General features: G+C 42.1%; 1 protein-coding gene across 1 annotated transcript; it reads left to right on the forward strand.

The window, feature by feature from the left end:
- Positions 1-2,290: 2,290 nt before the first annotated feature.
- Positions 2,291-27,628, forward strand: Mal2 (mal, T cell differentiation protein 2). Its single transcript, XM_057792825.1, has 4 exons — positions 2,291-2,547; positions 16,278-16,448; positions 23,197-23,352; positions 25,451-27,628. Exons 1-4 carry the CDS (start codon positions 2,419-2,421, stop codon positions 25,520-25,522), a joined length of 528 nt encoding a protein of 175 aa, XP_057648808.1. The 5' UTR covers positions 2,291-2,418; the 3' UTR covers positions 25,523-27,628.
- Positions 27,629-27,838: the final 210 nt, after the last annotated feature.

Raw genomic sequence — 27,838 nt, forward strand, 5'->3', positions numbered from 1 at the left:
CAGCAAGTTGGGAAGTAGGACTGGCAGAAGAGTCTCCAGTGTGAGCACTGAGTGGGGCGGGGAAGAGCATCCCTATTATTCCAACTGTTTGAGTGGCTGAGGCAGCAATATAAGGTTTGAGGCCAGCGTGAGCAGTTTAAGCAAGACTCGGCCACAAAAATATTAAAAGAGGATTAGTGGCTAAAGCAGTGGAGATGTACCTGCCTAGCATGGGCGAGGTCGCAGATTCAATGCCCAGGACATACAGCAAACAATAAAAGGAGGAGGAGAAGGAGAAGGAAATAAACATTAATGGTCAAAGAAGGGGTGTTCAGTATGCTGGGGACCACAGAAATGGATGAGAAAAGTGGCACTATTAAGAAATAAGGGTCAATTTTATGAGAAAGAACTGGGAGTGTGGGAAGGAGGGTGCTAGAGGTATTGCCATCTTGAAGAATAAACTGGTATAGGTAGCAATCACGAGAAGGAGCCTATTCCAGAAGAGCATTCATTTTTGAGCATATATGTTACAGTAGAAGAAAGGTGCACAGCAGCTTCCTTCATTCTGCTCCCCATACTGCAAACCAAAGTAGGTATGGGCAGGAAAGAACAGTACAGCAAGGTATAGTTGCAAGGTTTCCCTTCATCAACAACTTTAAAATATACACACTTGAGGCTTTAAATCACGCATGGGTCTGGACACTTCAAGTCTGCTCACTATGATACTTTGGGCATTTTGTATGTAGTTACTGAGCTTCTCCACAAGGAATTCTTTTAAAGGGCCTCACATTTGAGCATCCTTTAAGTGCCACCTAGGCAGCAAATAAACATTTCTTGCCAATCAGGGTCTGGGCACAGAAACATTTATCAATCAGACAAATCAATGAAGAAAACTTGAGGTTTCCTATTAGACAAACCGCACACACAAAATGCCAGAGAGCGGTGACTAACAGGTGTGGGTGACAGGAGGTAAATGCAAAAGGTTTCATCCACACCCTCCTTTGTGGCTTTTACTCTGGTGTCACCACCACACCTATGAGTTTCGTTCATTAAAATAATAAAGACATAGGGTAAAACTTGTTCACAATCCATGCAGGGAGCAACAAGCAGTTCAAGAGCTATACTTGATAGAGCAGAACAAGACTCAATTTGGAGAATGTCTGAAACATATATCTATATGTGTCTATTATACATAGACATACATGTGTACATACGTACATATATGTACATATGTCTATTATACATAGATCTATATCTATGTATGCAAATATTTGATTTTTTGTTCTTGTTGCTTGACAGGGTCTTCCTAAGTATTCCTAGATGTCTTGTTACTGGTTATGCTGGCTTCAAACTCAAGGCAATCTCTAGCCTCAGCCTACAAAGTGCTGCTAATCCAGGCAGGTGCTGACACGCCCGGGTTAGTTATTGCTTTTTCCACTTGATCTACCTGTGTGCTGATGTATGTAATCTATCTTCAGACGATCTTTGAGAAATTTCCTTTCATTTGTTCCACAGAACGTTGACACTGAAACCAAAAATATAGGGCGGGATGCAAGGAGGTAAACTGAGGCAGGGGACTCATGCATATCATCCTGGTTTTTGTGTGTTGTTTTTTATTTTTAATATTTGCTGGATGTTAGAAGGCAAAGAGGTGTCTGAGGGTGAAATGAAAAGTGTCTGTGTGGAAATGTAACGCGGGTAACATCGTATGTAGACAGCAATGATATAGATCTCAAAACTGGAAACGTAGCTGCTGACCTATAAGCTACAGTTTCAAGAACGCTTCCTGTGCACTGAACTTTTCTGTCCATCGTTGACGGATATCCTCATAGGGATTTCCCTGAAGAGAGCAGGAAAGACTCGAAGTAGCCCTCCAGCTACCCACTGCCAGGCACCGACTCGAACACACCACACGACCCTGGTGGCATATTTAAAATCCCATTAGCGAGAAACCCTGCCTCGAAAATAAAAAAAAAAAAAAATCCCATTAGCGTCCCCTTTAAAAGACGAACCCCACTTTCCAGGTGTGCCTCGAGTTTGCCTTCTGAGTCACAGCTTCTGTTCCTGCCCAGTGGGGAAAGTGGGCGAGGACGGGCTGTGAGAGTGGGGTGGGATGGGCAGGTGGGACCCCTTTGGCGCAGGGGCGGCAGGTGATCCGAAGAGCCCGGGAGAGCTGTGTAGTGGGCTTTGAGGCTGGAGCGCACCGCACCTGTACGGGTGACCCTTGCGGGCACCAGGGCGGAGGCGCGCTCACCTGTGCCCACGTGACGGGGCGGAGCTCTGCCGGCGGAGGGCCCGTGGCCACGCCCTCTCCGCGAGTGGCACGCCCGGACCCCGCGAACCGGATCGGCGGCGGCGGCGGCGGCGGCCAAGCCCGGGAGGCGGAGGCGGGACGCGGGAGGCGGTGGCGGCTGTGCGCGGAGACGTAGCAGCGGCAGCATGTCGGCCGGCGGAGCGGTCCCGCCGCCCCCGAACCCCGCTGTGTCCTTCCCGGCGCCCCGGATCACCCTGCCAGCTGGCCCCGACATCCTGCGGACCTACTCGGGAGCTTTCGTCTGCCTGGAGATTGTAAGTGGAGCAGCGTAGGCGACGATCCGATCGAGCCCCAGAAACAGGGACAGGCAGCAGCGTCTTTGCCCCCAGCCCGGTCTGGCCCTCGGTGTCCTCCTTCAGGCTTCTTCCTCTAGAAGTGACCTTTTCCTGCGGACGGTCTCGGGGATCCTTTCCACGCTGTGCCGCGGCCTCTTGCCTGGCACCTGTTACGCGGACACCTGCTCGCCGGCCAGGAATGGAAATGTCCCCTAGAAAGCAAGCAGGCGAAGGGCCCAAGATTAGGCACTTGGGCAGGAGAGGGGTGTTAGCGCTTGGAGGTGGCTTGGGGACTCGGCTTTGGACAGGGTCTATGCTTGGCTAGAGGAGGAACCAGCGCCCTCGGCCCCTCCTGTCGCTAACCTGCCATTTTGTTGGGTGGTGCAAAGGTGTACCAAGGACTGGGTGGCCAGAAAGCTACTAGGATGTGGAAAGCCTGGGCGGGAGGCTCCAGGAAAAGGAGGAGGAGGCTAAAGCCTGGGTATGGTTTTCACCCCACTCACCCTTGCCATCGTTCGTGCCCTTTGGATTGGGGAAGAGCAGGGCAGGGCGAAAGGTGAGATTGTAGGTGCAGTTGGCGGTGTGTAATCAAGTGGGCGTGAGAACGGTGGGGCTAAGTGGAAGCGAGGCTGTCAGCTAGGCTCTTGCCTTTGCACCTGTCCTTTTTCGGTTTACCTGAGAATTCCAAACCTTCTCAGAACACTTTGCTTGGCCCCGGAAAAGTTGATGTCACGGGCCTGCCCTGCCACCTTGTTGAACTAGACACTTGAACTTAGGAAAGGAATGCTGTGGCGTTGGGAGCTTTTGAAGTTCTTTGTGGACAAGTGGGGAATGTGTAAATATAAATTGGGCAACGAAGGTTGCATCACGCTTGGAGAATGTCAAATAGAAAGAAGTGTTAGCAAGGCGGGACCTTTCCTGCAGGCTGCTTTTGTTTGCTCCGTTTAGGGTTTTCATGTCACTGGTTCTGTCCTGTGAGTTTGCGTAACCTGGATCTGGGTCACTCTGGCTTCCCTTTTGTGCTGTGGAGCCAAAACCCTTGTGAGCATTGGTTTTCTGCCCCCTTATGCTTAGGTAGCCAAGCCACCTTAGGTTTAGCTCAGATTGGAATCTGAAAGCGGAGACCCAAGCGAGTGATTCACAGGCTGTGGCAGCTGTCCTCAGGTCGTGGCTGAGGCTAGAAGTCCCCCTAGCGTGGGTTCAGGTCTGAGCCCAGTTCAGCAGCATAGGAAGGAGACTGAGATCTGTCTCAGGCATCCATAGGAGAGGAACAGGGAGGAGATGACGTTGGACCAACCTCCTGGCTGTCGGGGGACACAACCTTTAAAACAGGAAGCTTTGGAGAAAGAGTCCACAATTTCCGGGCTTCTTTCCTGCCATATTCAAGTTCCACATGCTTGCTTCCTTTTTCACGGGTTTTTCCCACGTTTTCACCTACTTCCTACTTAACGCTGAAATTTACGGAAGCCCCACATAAAACGACCGATTGAAGTTAGCGCCGTCCTCAACAGTCGTATACATTTAATCTCAAATTTGATATGTTGGTTATGTCTCTAACTATATTACTCAACTGTATTTATATAATATAATTTGTAGATAGAAATGTGTATACATATATGGAACATACTCACACATATGGAAATGTATGCGTAGAAGTCTTACCCACGTGTTACCAAATCAAATGGCACTCAGGACCCACCTGTGGAGGTGCCCCACTTTACGGAACACCGTACTTCTGAAGGTGAACAAACCAAAGAGGTGACTTCTTGACCTCCCCCCAGCTCCTATCTCCTTTTCCTATCTACTGCAGTAGTTAGTTCTCAACCCTTGCTGTACTTAATGACTTGGCAGCTTTGAAAAGTATGGTTGCCAGCCCAGACTAATTAAACCAGAATCTCTAGGGGAGCACCCAGAGTCGGCTAATTTTTCCCAAAGGTTCCCTGGAGATTTGAATACACAGAATAACTGCAGCCCTTTGGACCAGGCTCTGTAGAAAAGAGAAATTCAGAGAATTTTCCTCACGAACGTGAATGTTTTGGTTTGTTAGGATGGATAGGATGATTAGATCCTGGAAATGCTGGAAAGTATCCTACACACTTCCACTACACAAAGGTGGCCTGCTTCCTACTTTCTCAAACTTCTGCTCCTCTGGCAATTTACCTAACCCTGAAACATGCTCAGACTCTTATCAAAATAGAAGAGTCTCTTCCCAGAGCCATTTGGACTTGCACTTTTACATGTGTGTTCATGCATGTGTGTGTGTGCGCACGCGTGCATGTTCAGTTTGTGTGTGTGGGGGGGGTGAAGTCTCATGCCTGTATGTTCAAGTGCCTATGGAGGCCAGAGGATAACTTTGGGTAGGGGAGGGCATGCTCTTTCCACAATGCTTGAATGGAGGTCAGAGGAGAACTTCTAGGAGTTGGTTCTCTCCTTCCACCACATAGTTCCCAGGGGTCAACCTCAGATTCACAGGCTTGAGGCTAGGCACTCTCATCTCCCCCTCCCCGAGCCATCTCACCATCCTATCAACTCTGTTTTAGGCATGGGGATCAGGGTGAGCAGGATCTCATACTGGCCTGTAACTTGCCGAGTAGAACAGGCTGGCTGGCCAGGGATTAGCCTGTCTCTGCCTGTCTAGCACCGAAATCACACATCGTCATAGGCAGCTTTTCCAGGGAGTCCTGGGGGTTGACGTCGGGCTCTTCAGGATTAAAGTACAAATGCTTTACTTAGAGTAGGCAACCTTTCTAGGCCCACATTCTAATTTTTATACCCAAACATCCTTTCAAGTTGAACTCGACGGTATCATTTACCTCTTCCCCAAAACTCCTGTTACCTCTCCCCAGGGGGAGGATCAAAATGTACCAATGAAACCAGTGACCTCAGGGATATGAGAGGCCACTTTGAGGTGAACCAACAGTTCCTTCTTGGCCCCCATCCTTCTGGAATGCTTAGTGATACTGGGTCATAAGATTAAGAAAGTCAACAGTCACCCTTGGTGGTCTTTTACCTAGAATGCCCACTCCGGGTGATGTACAGACAAGAGCTAAGTCATTCGTTTGGAGCAGCTTTATCCCTAAGTTTCACAATTGCCCTGGGATTTTTTTTATTCCTAAGTCACAGGCTCCCATGGCTCCTCTTTAGAAATTATGCTCCCTGTAAATTAATTGTGAGGGTTCTCTAGGCACAGTCTCAAACACTAAGTGAACTCCAGCCTGGAACCAATTATTTTAGCTTCTGTTGATGTTTCTGGATGCCTCTTAACTCCTTTATAATTTTGACCTTCCATAGAAATCCAATTGCCTCCAAGATTTCTTCCTTTTGTGTCACGTTGCTCTCTGATGCTGTGCAAACTGCGCTCTGTGAGAATGTTTTTATCTATCAGTAGGAGACCCAGCTAATGAAACAGTAGTCTTAGAATTCAGTTTTCATATTAACTTTGCTCAGGGAATTTAATCCCAGTCTCTGGTACTGTACTGCACTCATGACTCTCTGAAAATAGTGCCTGCCACCAGAACCAAGTCAGACAGCTTACAACGTCTGTTTCATGAGCAAGAACTCTTCCAACTTTGCATCCATGATATGCTTTTTTGAGATAGATATATTTTACTACTGGTTTCCTAACTTGCCAGACCTTTGGGTTTGGCCCAAGCTATCCTAACCCAATGTCTCTTTACCAAACATCTGTATGAGTTTAATACAAAGTTGATATTACAAAGCCAAGTCTTTTAGCTCAGGCTGAAATTCTTAACACCAAAAATTATCATTTTCAGGGGCCAGGGCAAAGGATCAATGAGTAAAAGACTTGTTGCAAAATTGGAGGGACCTGTGTTCAAATTACCAGAACTCTGGGAAAATCTGCCTTCTGTGCTAGTTTGTGTTTGTAGTTGTTCCTGTGTGAGATGGTACGTGGAGACAGCAGAATCCCTAGAACCTCATGGGCCAGAGAGCCTCTCCTAGGCAGCAGTGAACAACAAAACAGACCCTGTCTCAAGTGATGGGATAACAACGGGAACACTGAGGTCCAACACCAAGGCTGTCCACATTAGCACAGTGTCATGCAATGCCCACACTTGTTCTCATGAACGAGATGTTAACATTTGCAAACCCTCTCAGTGTTTCTGGAATGACTATTTACTGACTGTATACTGTGTAAAAATCTGATTAGATGCCTCCTTACCTGAAAGCCCCTATAATCTAGTTAACAGGATGGATGGATGGATGGATGGATGGATGGATGGATGGATGGATGGATGGATGGATGGTCAGACAAGTGAGTGATAGGTAGGTAGGTAGATAGATAGATAGATAGATAGATAGATAGATAGATAGATACATACATAGATACATAGATAGATACATAGATAGATACATAGATAGATACATAGATAGATACATAGATAGATACATAGATAGATACATAGATTTAGATGTGTGTGTGTGCGCGTGCATGCATGCGTGTGTCTGTGTTACTTCTATTTGGGGAAGAAAACCGAAGCATTTTCTGTCCAGGTCTAGCTGTAATAATATCAGAGTATCTTTACTCTGGGAGTACACAAGATACTTAGGATCCTGTTCTCGGTGAAATTATTTTATAAAATGTGTAAGAAGAATCAAGCATAATATTGTTTATCGTGGAAAACAGTAACTGATTTATTCAGTGACTCTCACAGCTTGGGTGTTTAAGAAAACACCTTCAAATTATTTGTTTAGATTTTTCCTTATGAGAGGAATTACAGAACTTGTTTTCCAGATAACTGTAGTGCTTTAGCACCAGAGTTATTTTCCTTTATTTAACATAACATATGAAAGAACATACTGTTTGTTGGGCCTTCTCTCTGTGCCCTGGGAATCTGTTGACTAATATGTAGTGTTTGCCCTTAAAAGCCATTGTGGAGCATGGTGCTCCGTGCCTTTCATTTCCACCTTCAGGAAGCAGAAGCAGATGGAGCTCTGTGAACCTGAGGCTGGTTGGTATATGCAGGGAGTTCCGGGACAACCAGCAGATACTTCATGAAACCTTGTTTCAAAAGAAAAAAAAAGTGTGGCAGGAGATAAAAGCCAAATATCATTTGCAGTTTTGAGAAATGCTGAGGTAGGTTTATGAAAATACTCTTTGAAAGAGAACATTTGACTATTGGAGAGTTAGGACAGGGAGCTTTAGTGGGGTAGTAACATTTGAGGTTAGCCTGAAATAGTGAGACAAAATCCCAGATAGAAAGGAGGGCATACGCAAACCTCAGAGATTTAAAAGAAGAAGAGAAAGCTAGCAATTGTTAGTGTTTGGTGTAACTAATGAGAAGATGGGAAAAGGAAAAGGAAAATGCTGCTGCTGGCAAAATGGAAGCTGAGGTTTGCTGACAAATAGGTCAGGCTTTGAATACGTTCTCCATGGAGCACTACCGAGAACAGGGTTAAATGTGGTCAGACTTGTGTCTTAGAAATCTTTAATGAAATTTGTTTGTAAAACACTAAGATTAAGGTTAAAAGGCCAGATCACTGTGTGTGGGGGTGGGGGTGGGGTGTCTTACTATTATTGTAGTTTAGATGAGATGTGATGAGACTCTGGAATAAAACTCAGGTAAAGAAGGATAGAGAAAGGAGAAAAACCCAAGGCTTAGCAGGTCGACTAATATATGAACTTGGACGCTCTCTTAAGTGATACTGGGCGAGGCTGAAGTATAAGATGTTTCTGAGATAAGCACGAGGTGAGGCTGATGGGAGGGGAAGGGGCGGAGGCAAATGCAGTAGTCACACAGAGAACTCTGGGAGGTATGTCCAGCTATTTCCAACCAATGTCTTCAAGTATAACATGACTCCTGTGTAAATGTTCAGGCGTATAGAGTTTTATTTCCTTGGCCAGAAAATAGATTTTGATTGCAAAGAGACACTGTTTGAAGTGGATTAGGAGACCTAGCAACCAATGTGCTTGCCCCTCTAGATGGGTTTTTATCCTATGCGTACGACTTTTTTCTCCCCCTGTGCCTATGCGTTAAAAATCTCTAATCACAGGAAAAGAGCCTTTAACTTTTTGAAAGGGAAAGTGTGCCAGGGCCCCTGCCAGAGTTCATTGTTCAGCATTCATGTTCCATGACTCACAGCCCTGTAGGAAATATGAACTAAAAATTTAAAGACTTTGAACCAACTTGCTGAAAGGATTGACCTTGAGCTGCAAAGGGAAAGGTCAAGGGGAGGAGATTTGGTTTATGCTGCTGTTTAAAACTGTGCCTGGTGGTAGGAGCTGTGGACTTGACACATTTGCTGGCATGGGACTGAATTAAAAGGGCCCTACCATGATGTCGAACTGGTAGCAGGCGAGGGTACTGCGCGTGACACACATGCAGAAGTCAGCACACGCAATGCTATTGGCTTATGATACAAACGGTGTGAAAGAATATTCTAGAAGAACTGACAAGTGGAAAAAAGCAGTTAGGAAGCAGACATGCTCTTTACAACTTCAAATGTTAATTTTTTTTTCTAGTTACACAGTTTGACCTGAATTCCTCATTACCCTGTTTTATGGAAGAGGGTTGAGCCCTTTTCATAGCGACCCTGTCTGATACTCTCAACTTTATGAGGATGAGGACTTTCAGAAGGAAAACAGTCAAAACAAAGAAAGAGAGGAGGTAGTGGTCTCTCCAGTTCCTGCCAGGACATTGGCATACAGGCATTTTTAATCTACACGGTAGGGAGTTGCCTACATGGAAAGGACATTTCAGAAACCAAGGGAATTGATAAGTACAAATGCAAAGAGGCCAGAAGTTCGTTTCTCTCCTACGCTGTTTGCTTTCTATTTTAGGGTAGCATTAGCTATTTAAAAACCGACATAGAAGTCTGAGTCACATGAGGTGAAGGTAATATTTTGTAGCACTGACAAATGCATGTCAAATGCAGAGCAGAAAGTAAAATCTATTTTGCAATTAACACACTGTGTCTTCATGGACCAAGTCTATATATGTCTTTCCAGAATTTATTTTTTCCCTAATTCAAAAAAACCAACAACAACAAAAACAAACAAAACAAAACAAAAAAACAAATCTTTCCTCCTCTACATTAGTGTGATCTATAGCCCGTAACCTGCACCAAGGCTAATCCAGGAGCAATCTGGATGGATGTCAGCACAGTTCACAATCAGGATGGCAGCTGCCTAGGGGCTAGCCTGGTCAAAAGTTACAGTGGCTGTTTCAGTCCTGTTAGGGTATCTGGACAAATGGAGAGCACAAAAGATTGAAAGTTGGTGCTGGTGAGGCATGTTTGCAATAGATGACCACTTTTTCCATCACCTTCTTCCCCGGCATCCAAAGATCTTATGGGAGGTGGGGCTCATACTATAGTCACCAAAAATCGAGGAGGACATGTTTCTACTTGCTAGTCTCCTTACCTGTTCTTGACATCCATCATGCACCAGGAAATGGACTGGACTTTAGACAGTCATGCGTTCCTGGGATCTGAAGTTACTCTTCCAGCCCTTTCTTTAGAGCCATTCATTGCTCGCTGATGGGCCTCTGTTTCTTTCGAGGAGGACACAACTGAACACCTTATGTAGAAAGTGTCCCCTGGTTTCCCAGTGTTCAGAACCATTTAAGGAAATGCCACCATTTCTGACTTCACAGCCCAGTGGGTGATAGGCATGCGAGTGTATGATTTCAATCTAGATGTTGTAAATTGTCAAAAGGATACATGCATCAGTAACCACAGGAACACTGAAGATGGCTTCCAGCCAGAGAAGCCTTTCTGGAGGATATGCTTCCACGGGTCAGCTATACAGAAATTTGTTGTGTGGTAAGCAGATAGATGCACGGACAAGTGCACCTCGTTTTTTGTGTTCAGAGGATGAGATGACGAACTGGGATGCAGAGAAAGGGGGTTGCGAAAGGAGCATTTCCAGGAAAAAGAAAAAAAAAAAAAGGAAGTTTAGGTGAATGGGACCCAGGGTCTCTAGTATGGCTACCACTGGGCGCAACTACATTGTCAATGAACTTGCATTGTATAGTCTATCTTGTCAAGGTATCTACCCTTCAAAGACTGTATCTCTTAACAAGTATGTGTCTAGTTTAACAAACAAAACAAAACAAAAAAACTTCCAGAATATAAACTGTATTTAGCATGGGGTTGATTATACATTCTCTTTTTATGTAGGCGATAAATTCTAGACATGTTAAACATTTTTATATCTATAACGTTGAACAGGTACCCAGTAAATAAGCACCCATTAAAGCAGACACACTTAACAAGTAGGTGAGGGGGTCGGAAGTTTCGGATGAATGTTCCCCGTGTTACCATTTAGCCAGTTTTACATGACTTGAGGCAGTCATTTGGAAAGTTGATAGAAATCTAAATCTAGAATGAACACTAAACTTTGGTAAAAGCATATGCTCCGGAACCCAGTGCCAAGTCCAAATCCCACATCGAGCATTTGTTAACTGTGTGGCTTTGACAAAGTAGCTGAGAGCCCTGCACCTCAACTAACTTCCCTATAACAGGGGGCTCATAATATTCCTCAGGCTGTGAGGATGAAGTTGATAAAAACTAAAATTCTTAGAACAGACTTGGCTGTAAAAGGCCAATGTGTTAGCTAATAGTTCCATCATTGTTTTTCCTTCTCCTTCATATTTGTGAGTCTCGCGAGGAGACTTATTTCTGCACCCCCAAGCTTGCTACTCGTTCAGTCTCCCTGAAGGGGAGAGATGACATGGCCAGTTGTGCTAATAACAAGACAGCACAGAAAATTATTCTAAATAATTAGGTAGTTTTCTCTAAGGATAGACCTGGTAATTTGTCTCTTAAGATTGGTGTCTTCTATTCTCCTTTCCAACATTGCTAGAAATTAGCCTGTTTACTTAAGACAATAGTATAGTATACCAAAATGGAGGTATCGAATAGGTTGAAAAGTTATTATCTAAAATGTCAGAGCGTGTGCTTTAAAAAAAAAAAAAAAAAAAAAAAAAAAAAAAAAAAAAAAAAAAAAAAAAACCAAACCCACTTGTCAGGAAATCAGTGTCTTTTGAAAAGAAAAGAGATATTTGCTAAAATGACTTTTTTTGAGAGCATAGGAGAGTCCTTCAAATAGGCAACGGGTTGAGATGTCTGTAATCCACACAACCAGAATCACAAATGTTGCATCCTTGCCGGGATGTTTTCTTGTAGGTCTGCATATTTTAACCGGCAGACAGTTCCTGGGGAAAACCTACTTCAACTCCAACTGTGAGCCTGCAGGCAGGGTGGTGTGATCTGTAAGTGAATATCCACCCCTTGGTTTTCTTATGGGAGGAGTTATCTAGTCAAGCCACACCCTTCTAGTTTACATAGGCCAAATGTAATCAACAAACATTTTAAACCACAAAAGTATCTGTTGGTTTAGAAATGAGTAGTGCATTAGTTTCTTCTCCATAACAGTGAGAACATAATGCCTCACTAATTCAACTGAAAGGAGGGGGAATTTATTTGGCTCACAGTTTGAGAGCGGACAGTTCATGGTGGCAGGGAAGGCATAGTGGAGCTCGTGCCACAGACATGGACAGCAGGTCCCTCAGATCTCTTCTAAGCAGGTAGTAGAAAAAGAGTTCAAGCCAGAAAGGGAACTAGGCTATGATCCTCAAAGCCTGACCTGTAGTGACCAACTCCTTCCAGCAAGGCCCCAACCCTAAAAGATTTCCCAACCCCTCAAGACAGGCTGCAGAAGAACATTGCACATTCAAAGCATAACAGGTAACAAATTAATAACTTCTCCTCAAATCATAATTGAGCCCATGTGTGCCAGGTACCTATGAAGCTGGGCCAAAAAGATGAGGAGAGCCATCCACAAGGAAGCTGAAGAATGTTTCTAGAAGGCTTTTTCCTTTGTGTTACCTGGCTGTAGAGAAGGCTTTGGTTGGAGTTTGAGGCTTGGGTCTGCGAGCTCTGATGTAGTGGTTCCTTGCAGAAATGTGGAGTGGAAGCACATTCCACTGTGCTTTTCAGAACACTGGGGAGCAGCAGCAGACAGAGGTAGACATGAGGTCAGAATGTGGACTCAGATCCAGGATGAGAACGTGAGTGCACCATGGCATTTTTAATTCCTTGCTTTTGCAGCATGCACGTTTGTTGTTGCCAGGATACTTTATCAGTTTTTCTCCCTCGGATTTTAACCAGTTCACTGCTCTCTTGTTTGTCCATAAGAGCAGGACTCTCCTCTAGACAGGAGCACTAGTGATTTTCACTTATTTGAGAAATGTTCCAAGCTTACTAAAGCCTGGAATTGGAAGCCAGTATTCTAAGCACAGGCGGTCTCACCTGAAGCCCATTTATTAATGTGGAAGCCAGGTTGAGACACTTAGAAGGAAAGGTAACTTCCACCAAAAGGAAATCGTGAAGAAGGGAAGAGACAGTCAAAACCAGAGTAACCCTATAGCAGCAAGCTATTCTTTGTGTGTATGTGAGAATGGGGATAGAATCCAGGGTCTTGTAGATACCAATTGCTGATACTCTTAAAGTGGCTATCTAAGGTGAGCTTAATTGTGCCATCCCCTCATTCACTTAAACGAGAGCTGAATTGCCCTCATCCACTGTCACTCAAAGCTAGCCCAGGAGCGGAACAAGCACATGATGCCTAGAGTTAGTGTGTGGGTGAGGTTAATGGAGAAACAAAGAACTAGCTAGCACTCATTCCCTCTCCTCCCTCCCGTTGCCATGCCACCCCCACACCACAAGATGAGGCCAATCAGATCACTTCTTCTGTAAGTACCAAGCTTCCTTTTCCAAGCTTGAGATGTGGGAAAAGCTGTAATTTTGAGTTTGATAGAGCGGTTCCCCCATACTCTTTCTTGTGCATGTTAGGCTCCCTGCCCAAGCCTGACGTCAAGTCTGCCTTACTGCCCACCTTTCGGGGTACCTCCTGCTACACTGCTGTTCCCCTCTCCCACTCCTCGGGACTCACTGTGCTCAGTTCTTTTTATAGAGCTTGCCACACTCTGTTCTGAATCGGATTTAATGGTGCCTATCTCTCCCTCAGAACGCTGAAAGCTGGGACCTCACCTGTTTGCTTTTTTTCTTCAATGTCTTTGCTCACTGTCCAGCAGTAGGTTCGGGGCCCGTCTATCTGAGTTCAGGTTTACTAAATACTACTTTGATTCAAAGGATTACTTAGAGATGTTACCTTATCACAATGCCTGAGCAATATGACTGTGCTTGTCTGTTCAATTTGCCTGTTCTGATGAATGACGTCCAGTTCTTTGTTTTTCATTACCCTTGCACATAGCTGCTCAGTAAATGGTGCTTGTATTAATTGAAATTTAATAATGATTTAAAATTCATTAACTGCATTTAAAGTAATATAACTTATCTGTGGGTAACAAATAAGGAAAGGCTACTAGAAGGAAGATGCAGGGAAACAAAAGATTGATGCATTAGAGACATTCTTGCTGCCTTCAAATATTCATTAAGTGATATAAGAAATGAGATAATATCTTTGAGGAACAAATTCTTTTGAACTCTCGTGATCACTGATAAAATAGCAGTTAAAATTAACATGCATTAATATTCATTACTTAAATTTATTGTGTAAAACATTGGAGGTTGTTAATTTTTATTTGAAAGTAATAGAAATTGAGATATAATACCACAACTATAAGCTTACTAAGTGGATGGTGAACTATCATTACACAAGCAGTAATTTATTATGTTTATAGAATGTTTTTTCAGGGTACATCAAAATATATGACTGAGCCCTTGTCTTAAAACTTGAATGTTTTTATCCTTTGTGATTGAGCAATTTGGATATTACCTAAGTACATATGAAGCCACATATTGCTGGCCTTCCAGGTTGGGAGAGCTCAGACGGCTCTCATATAAGCAATAGTCTGTTTACTCACTAAGCAAATAGGAAAACATCGTGTGTTGGGGTGGGGCAAGGGGGATGGTCCTCTCTGCCTGAGACATTTTCGAAGCAAGGATGTGAGCAAACTTTTTATGTTGCCAAATCTAGCATAGTCTCTGATAGAAAATGATTATCATGGAATTAATAAATGAGTTGGGTACAGAGGTCTAAGAAGTAGTGTAGTCTGTTAGTGAAGACAAAGAAAAAGCCAAGGCATTTAGTTACCCTGTATGTCCAATAAGTAACAAGTCCCTCCTAGGGAGGGGGTCAGGAGCAGGTAACTGAGAATGGGTAGCATATATATGTGTGTGTGTGTGTGTGTGTGTGATTATATATATATATATTATATGTGTGTGTGATTATATATTATATATGTGTGTGTGATTATATATATATGTGTGTGTGTGTGTGTGTGTGTGTGTGTGTGTGTGTCTGTGTGTGTGTTCAAGTTAGGTCTGAGTTAGTGGCTCAAGCACACTCCAGTGACTCCAGTGATATTCTGGGCCACCAATGCCAGCCACTCAGATATGAAAGAGCTTTGTTTTTGAACTATAGATTTTTTTTCTGTAATATAAAATATGTGGAGGGCTTATGACATAAGAAAAGGATAAAAATGACTGGTAAGATCCCAAAAGGCCTACTTTGTCTTACAGTTTTCTTGCTTTAGTGGTAAATGGAGAAAACTGATTATCTTCTTGTTCCCAGCACCCAGCTGTATGCCTGGGTAGTTATCAACTATGACATGAATCTAAGGTACAATTTGATTTCCAGAATGTGGTAGATAGTAACTACTGGTGGCTTGTTACTGCTTACTCTCTTCAACCACATCTGCAGCTATGATTGTACAGGTAGGACCTGATGTCCAAAGTACAAGTAGGCTGTCAGGATGACAGAACAATGTGCACTGCACATGGGAAATTACAGAGTTACAGCTGTTCTTCTTTCAGGAACTCTCTAATAAGCAATGAGAGCAGAAAGAGAGGAAATGAAGACCAAGCGGTATGTAGGGTATTGACTAAAATGAAAACCCATCAACAGGGTGCTGGTTAGAGAGACAGCCAGATAACTGGATGGTATGTTAATGGCTGGAGGATACTGCAGGTGTAGGTAGATGTATGAGGCAACACTGCAGGCGTGTGTACATGGCTGGATAATACTACAGAAGTGTGTATATCTCTGGAGAATGCTGCAGATTGTGAGGCTTACTGGAGAATGCTACAGATGTGTGAGGCTAGCTGGAGCATAACACAGGTGTGGGGAGATGTATAAAGAACTCTGCAGGTATGTGTTGATGGGTGGAGGATACTGCAGGTGTTTGAGGATGGCTGGGGAATGCTGCAGGTGTGTATATCTCTGGAGAACACTGCAGGTGTGTGTATATGGCTGGAGAACACTGCAGGTGTGTGTATATGGCCGGAGAACACTGCAGGTGTGTGAAGATGGCTGGAGAACACTGCAGGTGTGTGAGGATGGCTGGAGAACACTGCAGGTGTGTGAAGATGGCAGGAGAACACTGCAGGTGTGTGCATATCTCTGGAGAATGATACAGATGTGTGTATATGACTGGAGAACACTGCAGGTGTGTGAAGATGGCTAGAGAACACTGCAGGTGTGTGTAAATGACAATATAACACTTGGGTGAGGAAGAGAATCCAGCATGAAAATCCAGGTACAGGGTTAACCCAAACTCTGGGTAGAGCTGCTCTTGCACGTAAGGGGAGAACGCATCTGTGTAATGCTAGGGAAACAGTGATAAATGGGGTAGCAGGGATGAGCTCAGGGGCATAGGGTAAGACGCGTGAGAGCAAAGTTGATGCAAAGCAAAGCTACGACTCTCTGGTTTTTGTTCTTCCAGGTGCTTGGGGGACTGGTCTGGATTTTGGTTGCTTCCTCCAATGTTCCTCTACCTCTGCTCCAAGGATGGGTCATGTTTGTATCTGTGACAGCCTTCTTCTTTTCCCTTCTCTTCCTGGGCCTGTTCCTCACTGGTATGGTGACTCAGATTGATGCCAACTGGAACTTCCTGGTAAGACATTTTTATTGTAAGTCTATTGCAAGAAAATGTAAGAGACTTACAAATATCACATTCTGTTCAGAAACGCCTGAATATCTGCTCTTTCCGTTGCTGCATAGAAGAGAAAATAGGCCAGCATGAGGGGACCACTGTGGTGCCCAGGTGTGGTTTTGGTGAATGATGGGACCTCAGTTTGTAAAATTTCCACATTGGTACAACTGAGAATTCACATTGTTACTTTTATGAATTAGGTCATTTTTTTCAAAACCGATTTTATATGATGCAACAAATAAGTTGCATTCTAATTGAATAAATGCCTTTGGAGCATCTTAAAATTTTCCATTCATTTCTTCTTCAGAGATTTAAATGGATTTAGCCATACCTTGGTAAGAGAGGCACTGATTGCATGATGTACCCTCAAACCTGGGGTGCAAGCTTCTATAGATTACCGTCATGTATGTTTTAATATATATAAGTATATATATATATATGTGTGTGTGTGTGTTTCATTAAATATGCAGATTTAAATTCCTTATTACATATTTACATTGTACTATAAAGTGTAAGTCATTTGCAGGTTACTTAGATTACATAATACAATGTAAATGCTCATAGTTTTTTCTTTAAGATTTATTAATTTTATTTTATGTGAATGCATGTTTTACCTGCATGTATGCTTGTGCACTGTTTACATTCCTGGTGTCCGTGGAGGGCAGAGACTAGGGACTGACAGACACAGAGGCCAGATAATAGACTACGGACTGACAGACACGGAGGGCAGATAGTAGACTACGGACTGACAGACATGGGGGGCAGATAGTAGACTACGGACTGACAGACATGGGGGGCGGGCAGATTGTCCAAGCTTTTCAGAAAACAAGTAACTCCATATTGTTTTCCCGATGTTTTGAAAGAGAATATTTTATAAACAGTTCTTCTTCAAAATGAATTAAAACAGTGAGTCTTGAAAAATAAATTGATAACAAAGTTTTAAGCTCAATGTTTAAAATAAAGCACCATTCACTGAAAATGACTGACTGTATTTTCTCTTTTATGGTTTGGAGCCTCTTTTCCATGCCAGTAGTTTCTTTCATTCTCTGGGACAAATTAGAAAAGATCAGTGGGGATGATTCCAATCTACAGTGGACAGGGCTTTAGGGACACTCATAGGGAACCCCCTTCAGGTTCCAATTTATACTTGGGTATTTAGAAACTTAAGTAAGACCATATTTTGATCTCTATATATTCTTTTTGAGCAAATAGCATTTTTCCTCAACAGCTTTAGGATAAATGTTAAAGGGAAATGTTTTATTCACAAAACATAAGAAAAGCTATAATTACAGATGTTTACAGCAGTAGTAATAAGTGGCTTACCAGACGCCATTAAAGAATAATGAAAACAATGAGTTTCATTGGGCTTAACTTTGTGTCTGGTTGATAATCACCAATCAACTGTCTTTCTAATTCCTCAAAAACACTGAGGCTTGTCTTGTAATTCAGAACTTAGACGTTCTGATTCTGGGAGGTCACCAAGATAGTGTCTTCCTACCTTTCCCCTAACTTCAATATTTGTTACTCAGTCGTTTGATAACAATCCTGGATCCCTAATTAGAATATAAATAAATCTTTTATCTCCTCTTTTTGAGTGCCTGCCTTTCCCGTAAGAAGGTTTGCCAAGGAATCGGCTGATCCCCTGAGTTACTAAGGAAATGGAGGTCTTTAGGTATCAGACTCAAAGACATTATGAGGCGGGCTCATCCCACTCTGCCCGTACTGGTACCTCAGGATCCTTCATCATCACATCTCACCTTGCTGGCTCTTCCTAAATGCAGTATCTCACACCACCAAACCCTTCTCCTAGAATCTCCCAATTGCCTAGCAACTGAAGTGTTCAGTCTGGAAATATCGGTAGGATCCTGCAGCATCTAGTATCCTTTCTAATTGACTGATACTTTTTAAATGCTTGAATACTTTTTGAATGTCATTCCTGGTCTTGTTGGACAGATTCTGTACTGTATCCTGCCCTCCCCTGACCCCAGCTGCTTGTATTAAATCTTGTTTTCAAGACTAAAGTGATCATTAGTAATCATAGTAGGTTATTGGTTTTCCCAACTTTGCTTTTCCCACCCCTTTGTAGCATTCTGTGTGATGTACAAACAGTAAACCATAAGTGTTCTCATTGCTTTGATTGTTTTGCTGTATCCAAGTGTTGAAAGGCTGGACCTGGTGGTGCAAATCCATAATTCAGCACTCCATAGCATGAAGCAGGAAGGACTCAAGTCCAAGGTCACTTTGGGCTAAAAAAGTGAGACCATGTCAGAAAGAAAGAAAGAAAGAAAGAAAGAAAGAAAGAAAGGAAGGAAGGAAGGAAGGAAGGAAGGAAGGAAGGAAGGAAGGAAGGAAGAAAGAAAGAAAGAAAGAAAGAAAGAAAGAAAGAAAGAAAGAAAGAAAGAAAGGGGATCTTTGATGATTTGTCCCATAGATCATCTGGGAAGAGCCTCCTGTGTTGTTTGTTCATTTGTCCCTTAAGGAAAAGAAATAGGTACAGGTTGGGTAAGTCCTTAGAACCAAAAGTATCTCAAATATGTAGATTTTAAAAAATCTGGAATATTTGCACAAACTTTACTACTCAAAAATTCTCAACATTGGAACATTTCAGATGCCATAGTTTCAAGTGACTATTGTCCACCATGTACTAGCTGAACACAGCATGTGATACTGTGGTTGCCATGGCACTGGGCTCATTACTTGGTGGGCATCATTCCCAGGAGCCAGCTCCTTCCTGCCTTCTTCAAGTTCCTTGAATGCTATTTCAGTTTGGAATAGATTTCCTTTCCTTGTTTTATAAGGCTTTCTTCGCATGGATTCATGTTCTGATCACCTCTCAAGCTTTGCATGGGTTGTAACACTTGCTGTGCACTCCCAGGCCAGGACAGATTTGAGTCATGCACATCATAGAGTCATCTTCAGTTTGGTACAAGTTCTAATTGTTGAATTCCAGAATTATTAGACATTAACTATTTTTAAAAAAACAATTTTCCCCTGTGAATGATCTAACACTACCCCTATACTCCGATTGAGAGACATAGGAGGACATTTTGGAAATAATACGCTCTCCACAAGTCTTTGTTGTAGAACACTAATGTTGACACTTTTTCCATTGTTCCATAATCATTGTGTGTGCATGTGGTATGCATGCATGTGGACACGTGTGGAAACACATGCATATATGTGCCTATACCTATGAACCCAAGGTTGGTGTCAGGAGTCTCAATAACTCTTGCACATTATTCTTTGAGGCGGAGACTCATTCAAACCAGAGTTCACTGATTGAAAAACAGCTCTTGGTGCCCAGCCTACTCTAGAAATCCCCAGCCTCCACCTCCTGGAGTTGGGATGATTGGGTGGGGCCACCACACCCACCTAACATTTAAGTAGGATCTTGGGAATCCAAGCGCTGTTTGAGGTTGAGGTTGTCTGATAAAAATGTGAAGAGGCAGAACACTGGGGCGGGGCGTGTGAGCCCTGGCTGGTGGGATTAGTCAGGAGAAATCGCATGTGAAGAAGGCTCAGAACAGGAATGGGCCTACCTTAAGGAAGAACTGTCAAGGATGGTGTTTAAAAGGTAATCCCAAACCAAGGCAGCAGCATTACCTGGACTCCTGTCAGAAATACACAGTCTCAGCTGACCTCTCCAGACTGCTGAGTCCAAAACTGGGGGGGGGGGGGGTTGAGCTTATTCGTCTACACTTGAGTAAGTTCTCTAGATGGTTCTACTGCATTCCAGTATTTGAGTACACCCAGTACAGTGCAAATGTTCCAAACCATGAGTGAACCTTGTGGGAAACATTTCATGTGGCCCCCATGTATACCAGGAATTGGAATAAGCCAACCAGGTGTCCAACTGTCAACGTGTAGCTCTCTAGTGGCAAGGATAGATAAGCCTGAGAGAGGATTTCAAAACATCTCTGCAGTAGACAGGGCAACCAAAGAATCATCATGCAGTTAATAACCTAGCTGAAACTACATGATGGTCAAGAAGTAAAAACATTAAAGCAATTGAAGTGATCTCAAAGCTGCTAAGTAACAGGCTCTAAGAAGGATTTTGAAAAAGAGATTTTGTTGGTGACGGTTGGTTGGCTTTTTTGCTTTTTGCTTTTTGTTTGTTTGCTTGCTTTTATTTTGGGGGGGTTCCTTTTGTTTTTTTTTTGTGTGTGTGTGCGTGCGTGCGTGTGTGTGTGTGTGTGTTATGGGGAGGAAAGAAGAAAGACCTGTAGTAGATAACGCCTAAGGAAGTAACCTAAATAAGACAAGCCTTGTTTGTGTTGCAGCATTGGCCAAGTCCATGAGAAGCTTTGTAGCACAACCTGCCCACTCTTTTGGGCACAGTGACTAAGTTCAGTCCAAATGTACTACAACTCCCTGAGAGCCACCCAGGGAGTGGCTCAGACAAATAAGCATGTCCCAAGTCTATTGAAACCCAAGAACAAAGTATCCTAAGAACCAAAGTCCAGTCACAGGTACTGATAGCATGGGGTCATGCAAAAGACAAGTAGTAAATTTCCAACAGTTGCCAAGTTCATTCACTCAATGTTATCCTTGCTTTTCTGTGTGAAAGGTGCCAGGGGTATATTATAGCTGTGTACGTGTGTTCATGTGTAAGCACATGTCTTAAGGGCCATCCACCTTGATTATTGAGACAGAATCCCTCACTGAGATCGGGAACTCATCTAGACTAGCTGTCCATCAAACCTCAGGGATCTGCTGTCTGTCTCCATCTCCCCAGTGCTGAGGTTACAATTGCATGCCATCTTTCCAGGCCTTTTAACATGAGAATCAGGGTTAGCATTCAGGTCCTCCTGTTAGTTTGGCAAGTGCTTTACTGACTGAACCATCTTCCCAGTCCCTAGCCTGGGCTTTTGAGATAAAACAAACATTTCTGAGAATCTTTAGTAAATTAAATGAGTGATTGATAATCAATTTTAATAGACCTCAATTTTATAGCTGTTAATAATTAATAAGTAATCTGATACATTTAACTCACCAATGCTCTGACATTCTAATTTGGGTATTGACCTTTGTCAGTGACCATTTATGGAGTAACCAAATGACCACATGTGTCTGAGCATTAGTTATGCCTTAGACATGTGGTCAGTAAGTGTCTGGGTCAATGAGCGATGATACGTGTTTCCCTGAGAGCATTTTTACATTATACCTTATGCATCTCACCCTGGTTAAATTTGAGCTAGCAGAACATTCTAGGCATGTTAAGAGCAATTCTATGAACAGCACTGTTGAGTGGATATTTACAAAGTCAGTACAACAGTCTCATTTGTAACTTTGTTAGTAATATTTTAAATATTCCATTTGAGAGGGGGAAAGTAGACTTTGAAGAGAAGTCTCAAACACTGTTGGTAGGAATGGAAATCAGTACCATTACTGTAGAATATGGCATGAAATCCTCTCTAAAACCTAACAGTAGAACTACCATATGACCCGTGAATCCCAAGAACATATATCTCGAAAGGCTCTGTGGTATAGACTCTGGCTAATGACAATGTGTACTGGAAAGTTATTGAGTGTCTTTGAATGTTCTCACTATTAAAAAGGTGACTTTTTGAGATAATACATATAAGTAGTTCAATTTTGCTATTTAATAATTATGCATATTTTAGAACATACATGCAATAAATATGTAATTTCTATTTGTTGGTTAAAATTACTCATCAATTTTAACTTTTTTGATGAAAGAAAGTTGACTTTGGAAGCAGATAAGCATGGTACTGATCCTCCTCCCAAAAGCTAAACTTTGTGGGAAAAGAAAGATAAAATTCTGTTTGTAAAGCAGATAATAAAAGATAACTATAGGGATAGGATGCTATTCAAACTAAGTCGCTGAAATGTGGCAGCTGTAAATATAAAATAAGCTGTGGATAATATGTTCACTCAAAAAAGCAGGATTCTAAAGGGTTATGCTTCACACTAATACCAGTAATATACAAAATAACTTAAAAATAATTATTTTTCAGAACTATATATTCTTTGTTTTTAATGAAATGTAAGGTTGTATGCCATTGAATTCTATCACTAAGTCTAGCTTGCAGAATGTAAGATTATAATTATAATTGTAATAACAATTGCTCAAAGTAAAATAGTTATTAAGTGTAAGAAATTCATAAAAGGATATAACTTAAATATACTTCAACTATAAAGATGGCATTTACCTTAGATTTAAAGTAATTTAAAGACATTTTATCTTATTTTAGTTGATATTGATATCTCTGTATATTAATCTAAACTGACATTGTATTTGATTATTAACTCAATGTATAAAAAAGCTTACTATTGTACCAAACAAAATAGGCCATGGTATTTTTTGTTCTTTGGGAGTTTGGAGCTTCTCACAGAGCATGGTTTGGTCATCGTCACCCCGGTCACCCACTCTGTAACTCCTTTTTTTAAAACAGACATCAAGATTAATTTGTGCTCCCCAAATGTTTTTGAATCTCTAGTCTTCCACCAGAGCAGGCTCAACTTATCCTCCCTATCCCAGCAGCTAACAATTAGCACACCTCCACAGTTAGGGGTGGGTTTATTTAGATTCTAATGGCCTGGTTTTGCTAAACTTATCAAAATAGACATCCGTAAAGCAATTGGATTACATGTTCTGAGCTTTCCTATCTAAAACTTCATTGGGAATAAAAAACAGGAAAACATCTTACAATTTTTACCTACAAATGCCTCTTCTCGCCTCTTTCAGGATTTTGTCTATCATTTTGTCATGTTTGTCTTCTACTTTGGAGCCTTTTTACTGGAAGCAGCGGCTACCTCCCTGCATGACCTGCAGTGCAACACAACCATGACTGTGCAGCCGCTCCTGGATGACAACCAGTACAACGTCAACGTGGCAGCCACAGTAAGTGCTCCCTGAGGGAAGTGCTGTCCTCCCATGGCCAAGCATCCAGGAGACTCCTCAGGCAGCAGTGGCCTTTTAATTATTGCCTCTAGAATTAAAGATGTAAGCCAGGCAGCGGTGGTGCACACCTTTAATCCCAGCACTCATGGGGGTAGAAGCAGGTGGATTTCTATGAGTTTGAGGCCAGCTTGGTCTACAGAACTGGTTCCAGGACAGCCAGAGCTATATAGAGAAACCCTGTCTCAAAAAACAAACAAGCAAACAAACAAAAAATTAAATATGCAATAGCTATTTGTTTATCTGTTCAGCGACCCTGTAGCAAAATACTGTTGTCACCTGTATTATGTGTGACCCCACTGCTCCCAAAGATGTTGACATTATCTGAGGTGACAATGAGTCTATAGCACCTGACTTTGTAAGATGCATTGTCGCAAGGTTTTGTTTCTAGCCTTGCTCTTTTCTACTCGGTACCCATTTTTAATCAGGATTATTGACTGAATATTTGCCATGAGTCTGCCAAGCAGAAGAGGGCTTAGGGAGCTTAGGACTGACATGAATAAGTTTCAGTTCTTATTATTGGGGTCAGTGTCAGTGAGTGGGAAGGCAAATTCACCAGCAATTATAACAGATGGGATACAGGAGAAAGCCTTCCATGGAGACTTAAAAACACTTTTCCTCTTTCTATATATTGTACTGAACTTGACATTTTATATTAAATAATGCAAAGAAATGGGGCTTTTTTCATTTCCATGGATAATTTTTAAAACTATCACAAAATGAAATTCCTCTCTGTGATGAAATATTTTGATTAATATTTAATAATTCCTATAGCGCATTAGTGAGCCTAGTGTCTTTCCTCATTACCCCTTGCCTCCTAAAGGGCTCAGCTTTTAGAGCTCTCTATCGTGTTCTTTTCTCGACATGCGTCTTCTGGAAACCTGTCCTTCTTCCTCTGCCAGAGTGAAGCCACCTCCATGTGTGGACCAGTCTTTCATGACTTTCCATTTTACCCACCCACTCTGGTCCAGCCAGAACTCGAGCTCCTGAGTTTTCAGCAGCTAAAATTGACCAGTCGTTCATACGTCACACTGGATTAAATCTCTTGCTTTTCTTTTTCACTCAGTGTAGTTAAGAACGAGGGAATTTCCTTCTCGCTAATCATTGTTCTCACTCAGAGGACCTTGTTTACATTAGAAATACATTACAGAAATGGGCAGCAGGGGACAGGTTAATTAAACTGTAACAAATTTCTGTGTCAGGATCTGTTCCCCCTTCTCATGCGACCCGAGATAGTGGTAGTTTTTCATTTTGAATTGTATTGTCTTATAATCTTCTTTTCATCACAAGCCTCTAAGTGTCACATGGGGACAATGTGGACTGTTTGCTTATCTTCACTAAGTGCCGTGATGCATGCACAGTTGGTGTTAATGAAGTCCTTCATGACAGCAAGGAAGCAGCTCAGAGCAGGGCTTGGGTTTCTGTGTGAGGACTGGCTCCCACGTGAGAAAGAGACAGGCTCATGATTCTTTCCTGTGGGTTCTGTGCACTCAGTTTGAAAACTCACAGAAATGATTTGATGTCTCCTCAGAGTTTGCTAGTGAAACTACTGGATAGTTAGATAACTTAGACTAAATTCTTTAATACAGTGCCTGGAGAGATGGCTCAGCAGTTAAGAGCACTGACTGATCTTCCAGAGGACCTAGTTTCGATTCCCAGCACCCACATGGCAGCTCACAACTGTCTGCAACTCCAGTTCTAGGGGACCTGACACCCATGGCAAAACACCAATGCACATAAAATAAACATAAATAAATTTAAAATAAATAAATACTTATCAAGTGAGCCTGATATGTGAGCAAATATTGGATGTAAGACTGACTGTAGATTTGAAAATTAAGAGCTATAGTGTGCAAAGGGAAGCTCATGGCTGTGAGGAGATAAAGCCAAATCATCAGAACATAGAAGACAATGAAATAATCCTCTGTATTGGGGCATCTTCGGGTCAGCTGGTGAGTGTTCATTCAGTGATCGCTTTGGGATGGGTTTTCTAGAAGTCCATGCTGTGAATCTGATAGCATTTTTTCTTCCCTTCTCTTAGGTTTTTACCTTTATGACGACAGCTTGTTATGGTTGCAGTTTGGTTCTGGCTTTGCGAAGATGGCGACCGTAACACTCCTTGGAAACCGACAGTTGTGTGCTAGTTTCACCTGTCTGCTTTATCTGTCTGATGGCCTGGGTACCATTTGTCCCAGCATTCCAAGCATCATTTACTTTGTACAGAGAGAACCTAAGTTAAAGCTGTGGTTTGTTTTGTTTGTGGGATTTTTCATTTTATTCTGATGTTGGAGAAGTATTCTTTCATTTTCCAGCTCTTTTTTTCTTAAGTACATTTCCCCTGCATATTCTTAAAATATGCGGACACTGTTCACAAAACAATAGTATTCCTTTTGTTTCTTAAGTCACCCAAACCTTAATAAGAGTAAATAACTAGAACAATATATCCTAAGCAGGCTTCTCATTTAATTCCGTATCTAATGTAAAACAGAGAATGATATACATTTTTCATAAAGGGGTCAGAGAGCACATATGTGGGATATATGGTCTCTGTGGCAATTGTTCTGTCCTATGGTGACATAAAAGCAGCTATAGACACTATGTAAATAAATGAGTATGTATGTATCCTAATAAAGCTTTATTTACAAAAAGGGAGCAAGACTGGATTTGGTCCACAGACCATAATTCTACCAACTACTGCCATATATTGAACTAATCATGAGAGTTTATCAACCTCATTAGACGAGCCACATAACATATTTTTTTTCCATTTCGCAATAATCACATTGCCTTTTGTTACTAGTTGAATACTTACCCTTGAAAGGGCCTACAGCTTCTTAAGCCAACCCCAGCAGAGCCTTGGGCGTAGGGAAAAATAAGGTATAAAATAAACTCCGAACTAATGGTTTCCTAACAGCTCAGATCTCACTTGAGAGTGCTTAAGACAAGATCCCCAGAGGCAGTTAATCACTCCTGGAACTGGTATCTTGTGCTGATGTCGTACTTTGGTTTATTTATGCCATAGAATGTGGTTATTTGCCCTGTGCATGAATATATATAAATATTTATGTGTGTAAAGCTTTTCCAAATAGCTCTCTAAAGAGTTGAATTTTTACTCCTGATGGTTTTCGCATCTCCTTTCTGAGTTAAATTTGAATAGACTATGAACTATTGCATAAAGCTGTAGGTTTTTACATGCTTTGATAGTAGCCCAGATATCTATGTTGTATTTATGTTGGTGTCAGTCAGACAAAGTCAGTTTAAAACAACAGCTAACACAAAAGCTAGCTCTGGCTGAATAGTACAGAAAGAAAAAATCCTAATCTACCCGTTGACATCATGGCCTAGGCAATGCACCACAAATGGCTTGAATTGAGAACAAAGTAAAGCTAGGCTGCCGTTCCCACTATGGTCTCATTCGAGTTACTTGCCCATTGCTTTAACAGGGCTGCTACTGGAAAAGGGTGCTTGAGGATTGTTTTCTGGCTGACCCATCACCTAAGAGTGTCATGAAATTGGAGTATTGGATTTCATGGAACATAGAGAAAAAAACGTGAATGAACAGCATAGTGTTCAATTGCATAACCAGTGGCCAAACGCTGTTTATCTATACTCTCCCAAAAGAAGAACATACTGGGGGCTAGCTTGGTGGTACAGCTAAAGAAGTACTCTTCAATGTGTAGCTTGAAGGAATCCATCTCACAGCCTTACACCTATCTCTTATGTCTTCTATAATGCCCTGCTTCCTTCATTTTTTTCCCAACTCCAGATCACACACCAAAAACCTGTATTATGAATTATATATTATGAAGTCATAAATGTGCCATAAAGATACATTGTACATTGTACTTTGGATCACTAAAATGTAATACACTAGAATTTAGTTGAGATTTTTATCCCTCCCCGCAAGGTGTTAACAGGCCATGCTTGGTTTGGTATTAACTTAAATGAATTCATTCAGATGTACTTGTGGTCCTTTTGTAAATGGATTGCTTCTAGATTAGTAAGACCCGAACCCAAAGCCCACTAACTGTGAATACTTAGATCTGTAGATTGATTGCATTCTAGATTGCTGAGCTGCGTGACAAAGCACTTGAACAAAAGTGATGGCGTTTGAGAATCTCTTTACATATCTTAGCTGTACAAACGAGAAAGTGTTGGTTGGTCTTAAAATCTGATAAATTTATTTTATAAGTGTTATGACTCTAATAAAGTATTCATTTGATAACCTCTTGGGTCCCTTTTCCTTTTTTTGACATTTGGTTAACTGTTTGGTAGAAACTAGATTGAAGTTCCAGACTCATGAATGATCTGTGTTCCAGCAGGTGGTTGAGGGTGAAAGGGATTCTCTTGGGAAATTTTACTAATTCTTTCTCTGGGGTGAAGATGAGGAGCTAAAACCTGGCGAGGTAGCACTAGAGGGAAGTGAACA

The sequence above is a fragment of the Chionomys nivalis genome, chromosome 17 (assembly GCF_950005125.1).
Source record: "Chionomys nivalis chromosome 17, mChiNiv1.1, whole genome shotgun sequence".
In the NCBI taxonomy this organism is placed as follows: domain Eukaryota; kingdom Metazoa; phylum Chordata; class Mammalia; order Rodentia; family Cricetidae; genus Chionomys; species Chionomys nivalis.

What these genes read in the sequence shown, in the direction of transcription:
- Mal2 (XM_057792825.1), top strand. Translation starts at nt 2,419, where the DNA reads ATGTCGGCCGGCGGAGCGGTCCCGCCGCCCCCGAACCCCGCTGTGTCC. An exon ending in CTTTCGTCTGCCTGGAGATT is followed by an intron (nt 2,548 to 16,277) that starts GTAAGTGGAGCA and finishes TTGTTCTTCCAG; the next exon opens with GTGCTTGGGGGACTGGTCTG. An exon ending in ATGCCAACTGGAACTTCCTG is followed by an intron (nt 16,449 to 23,196) that starts GTAAGACATTTT and finishes CGCCTCTTTCAG; the next exon opens with GATTTTGTCTATCATTTTGT.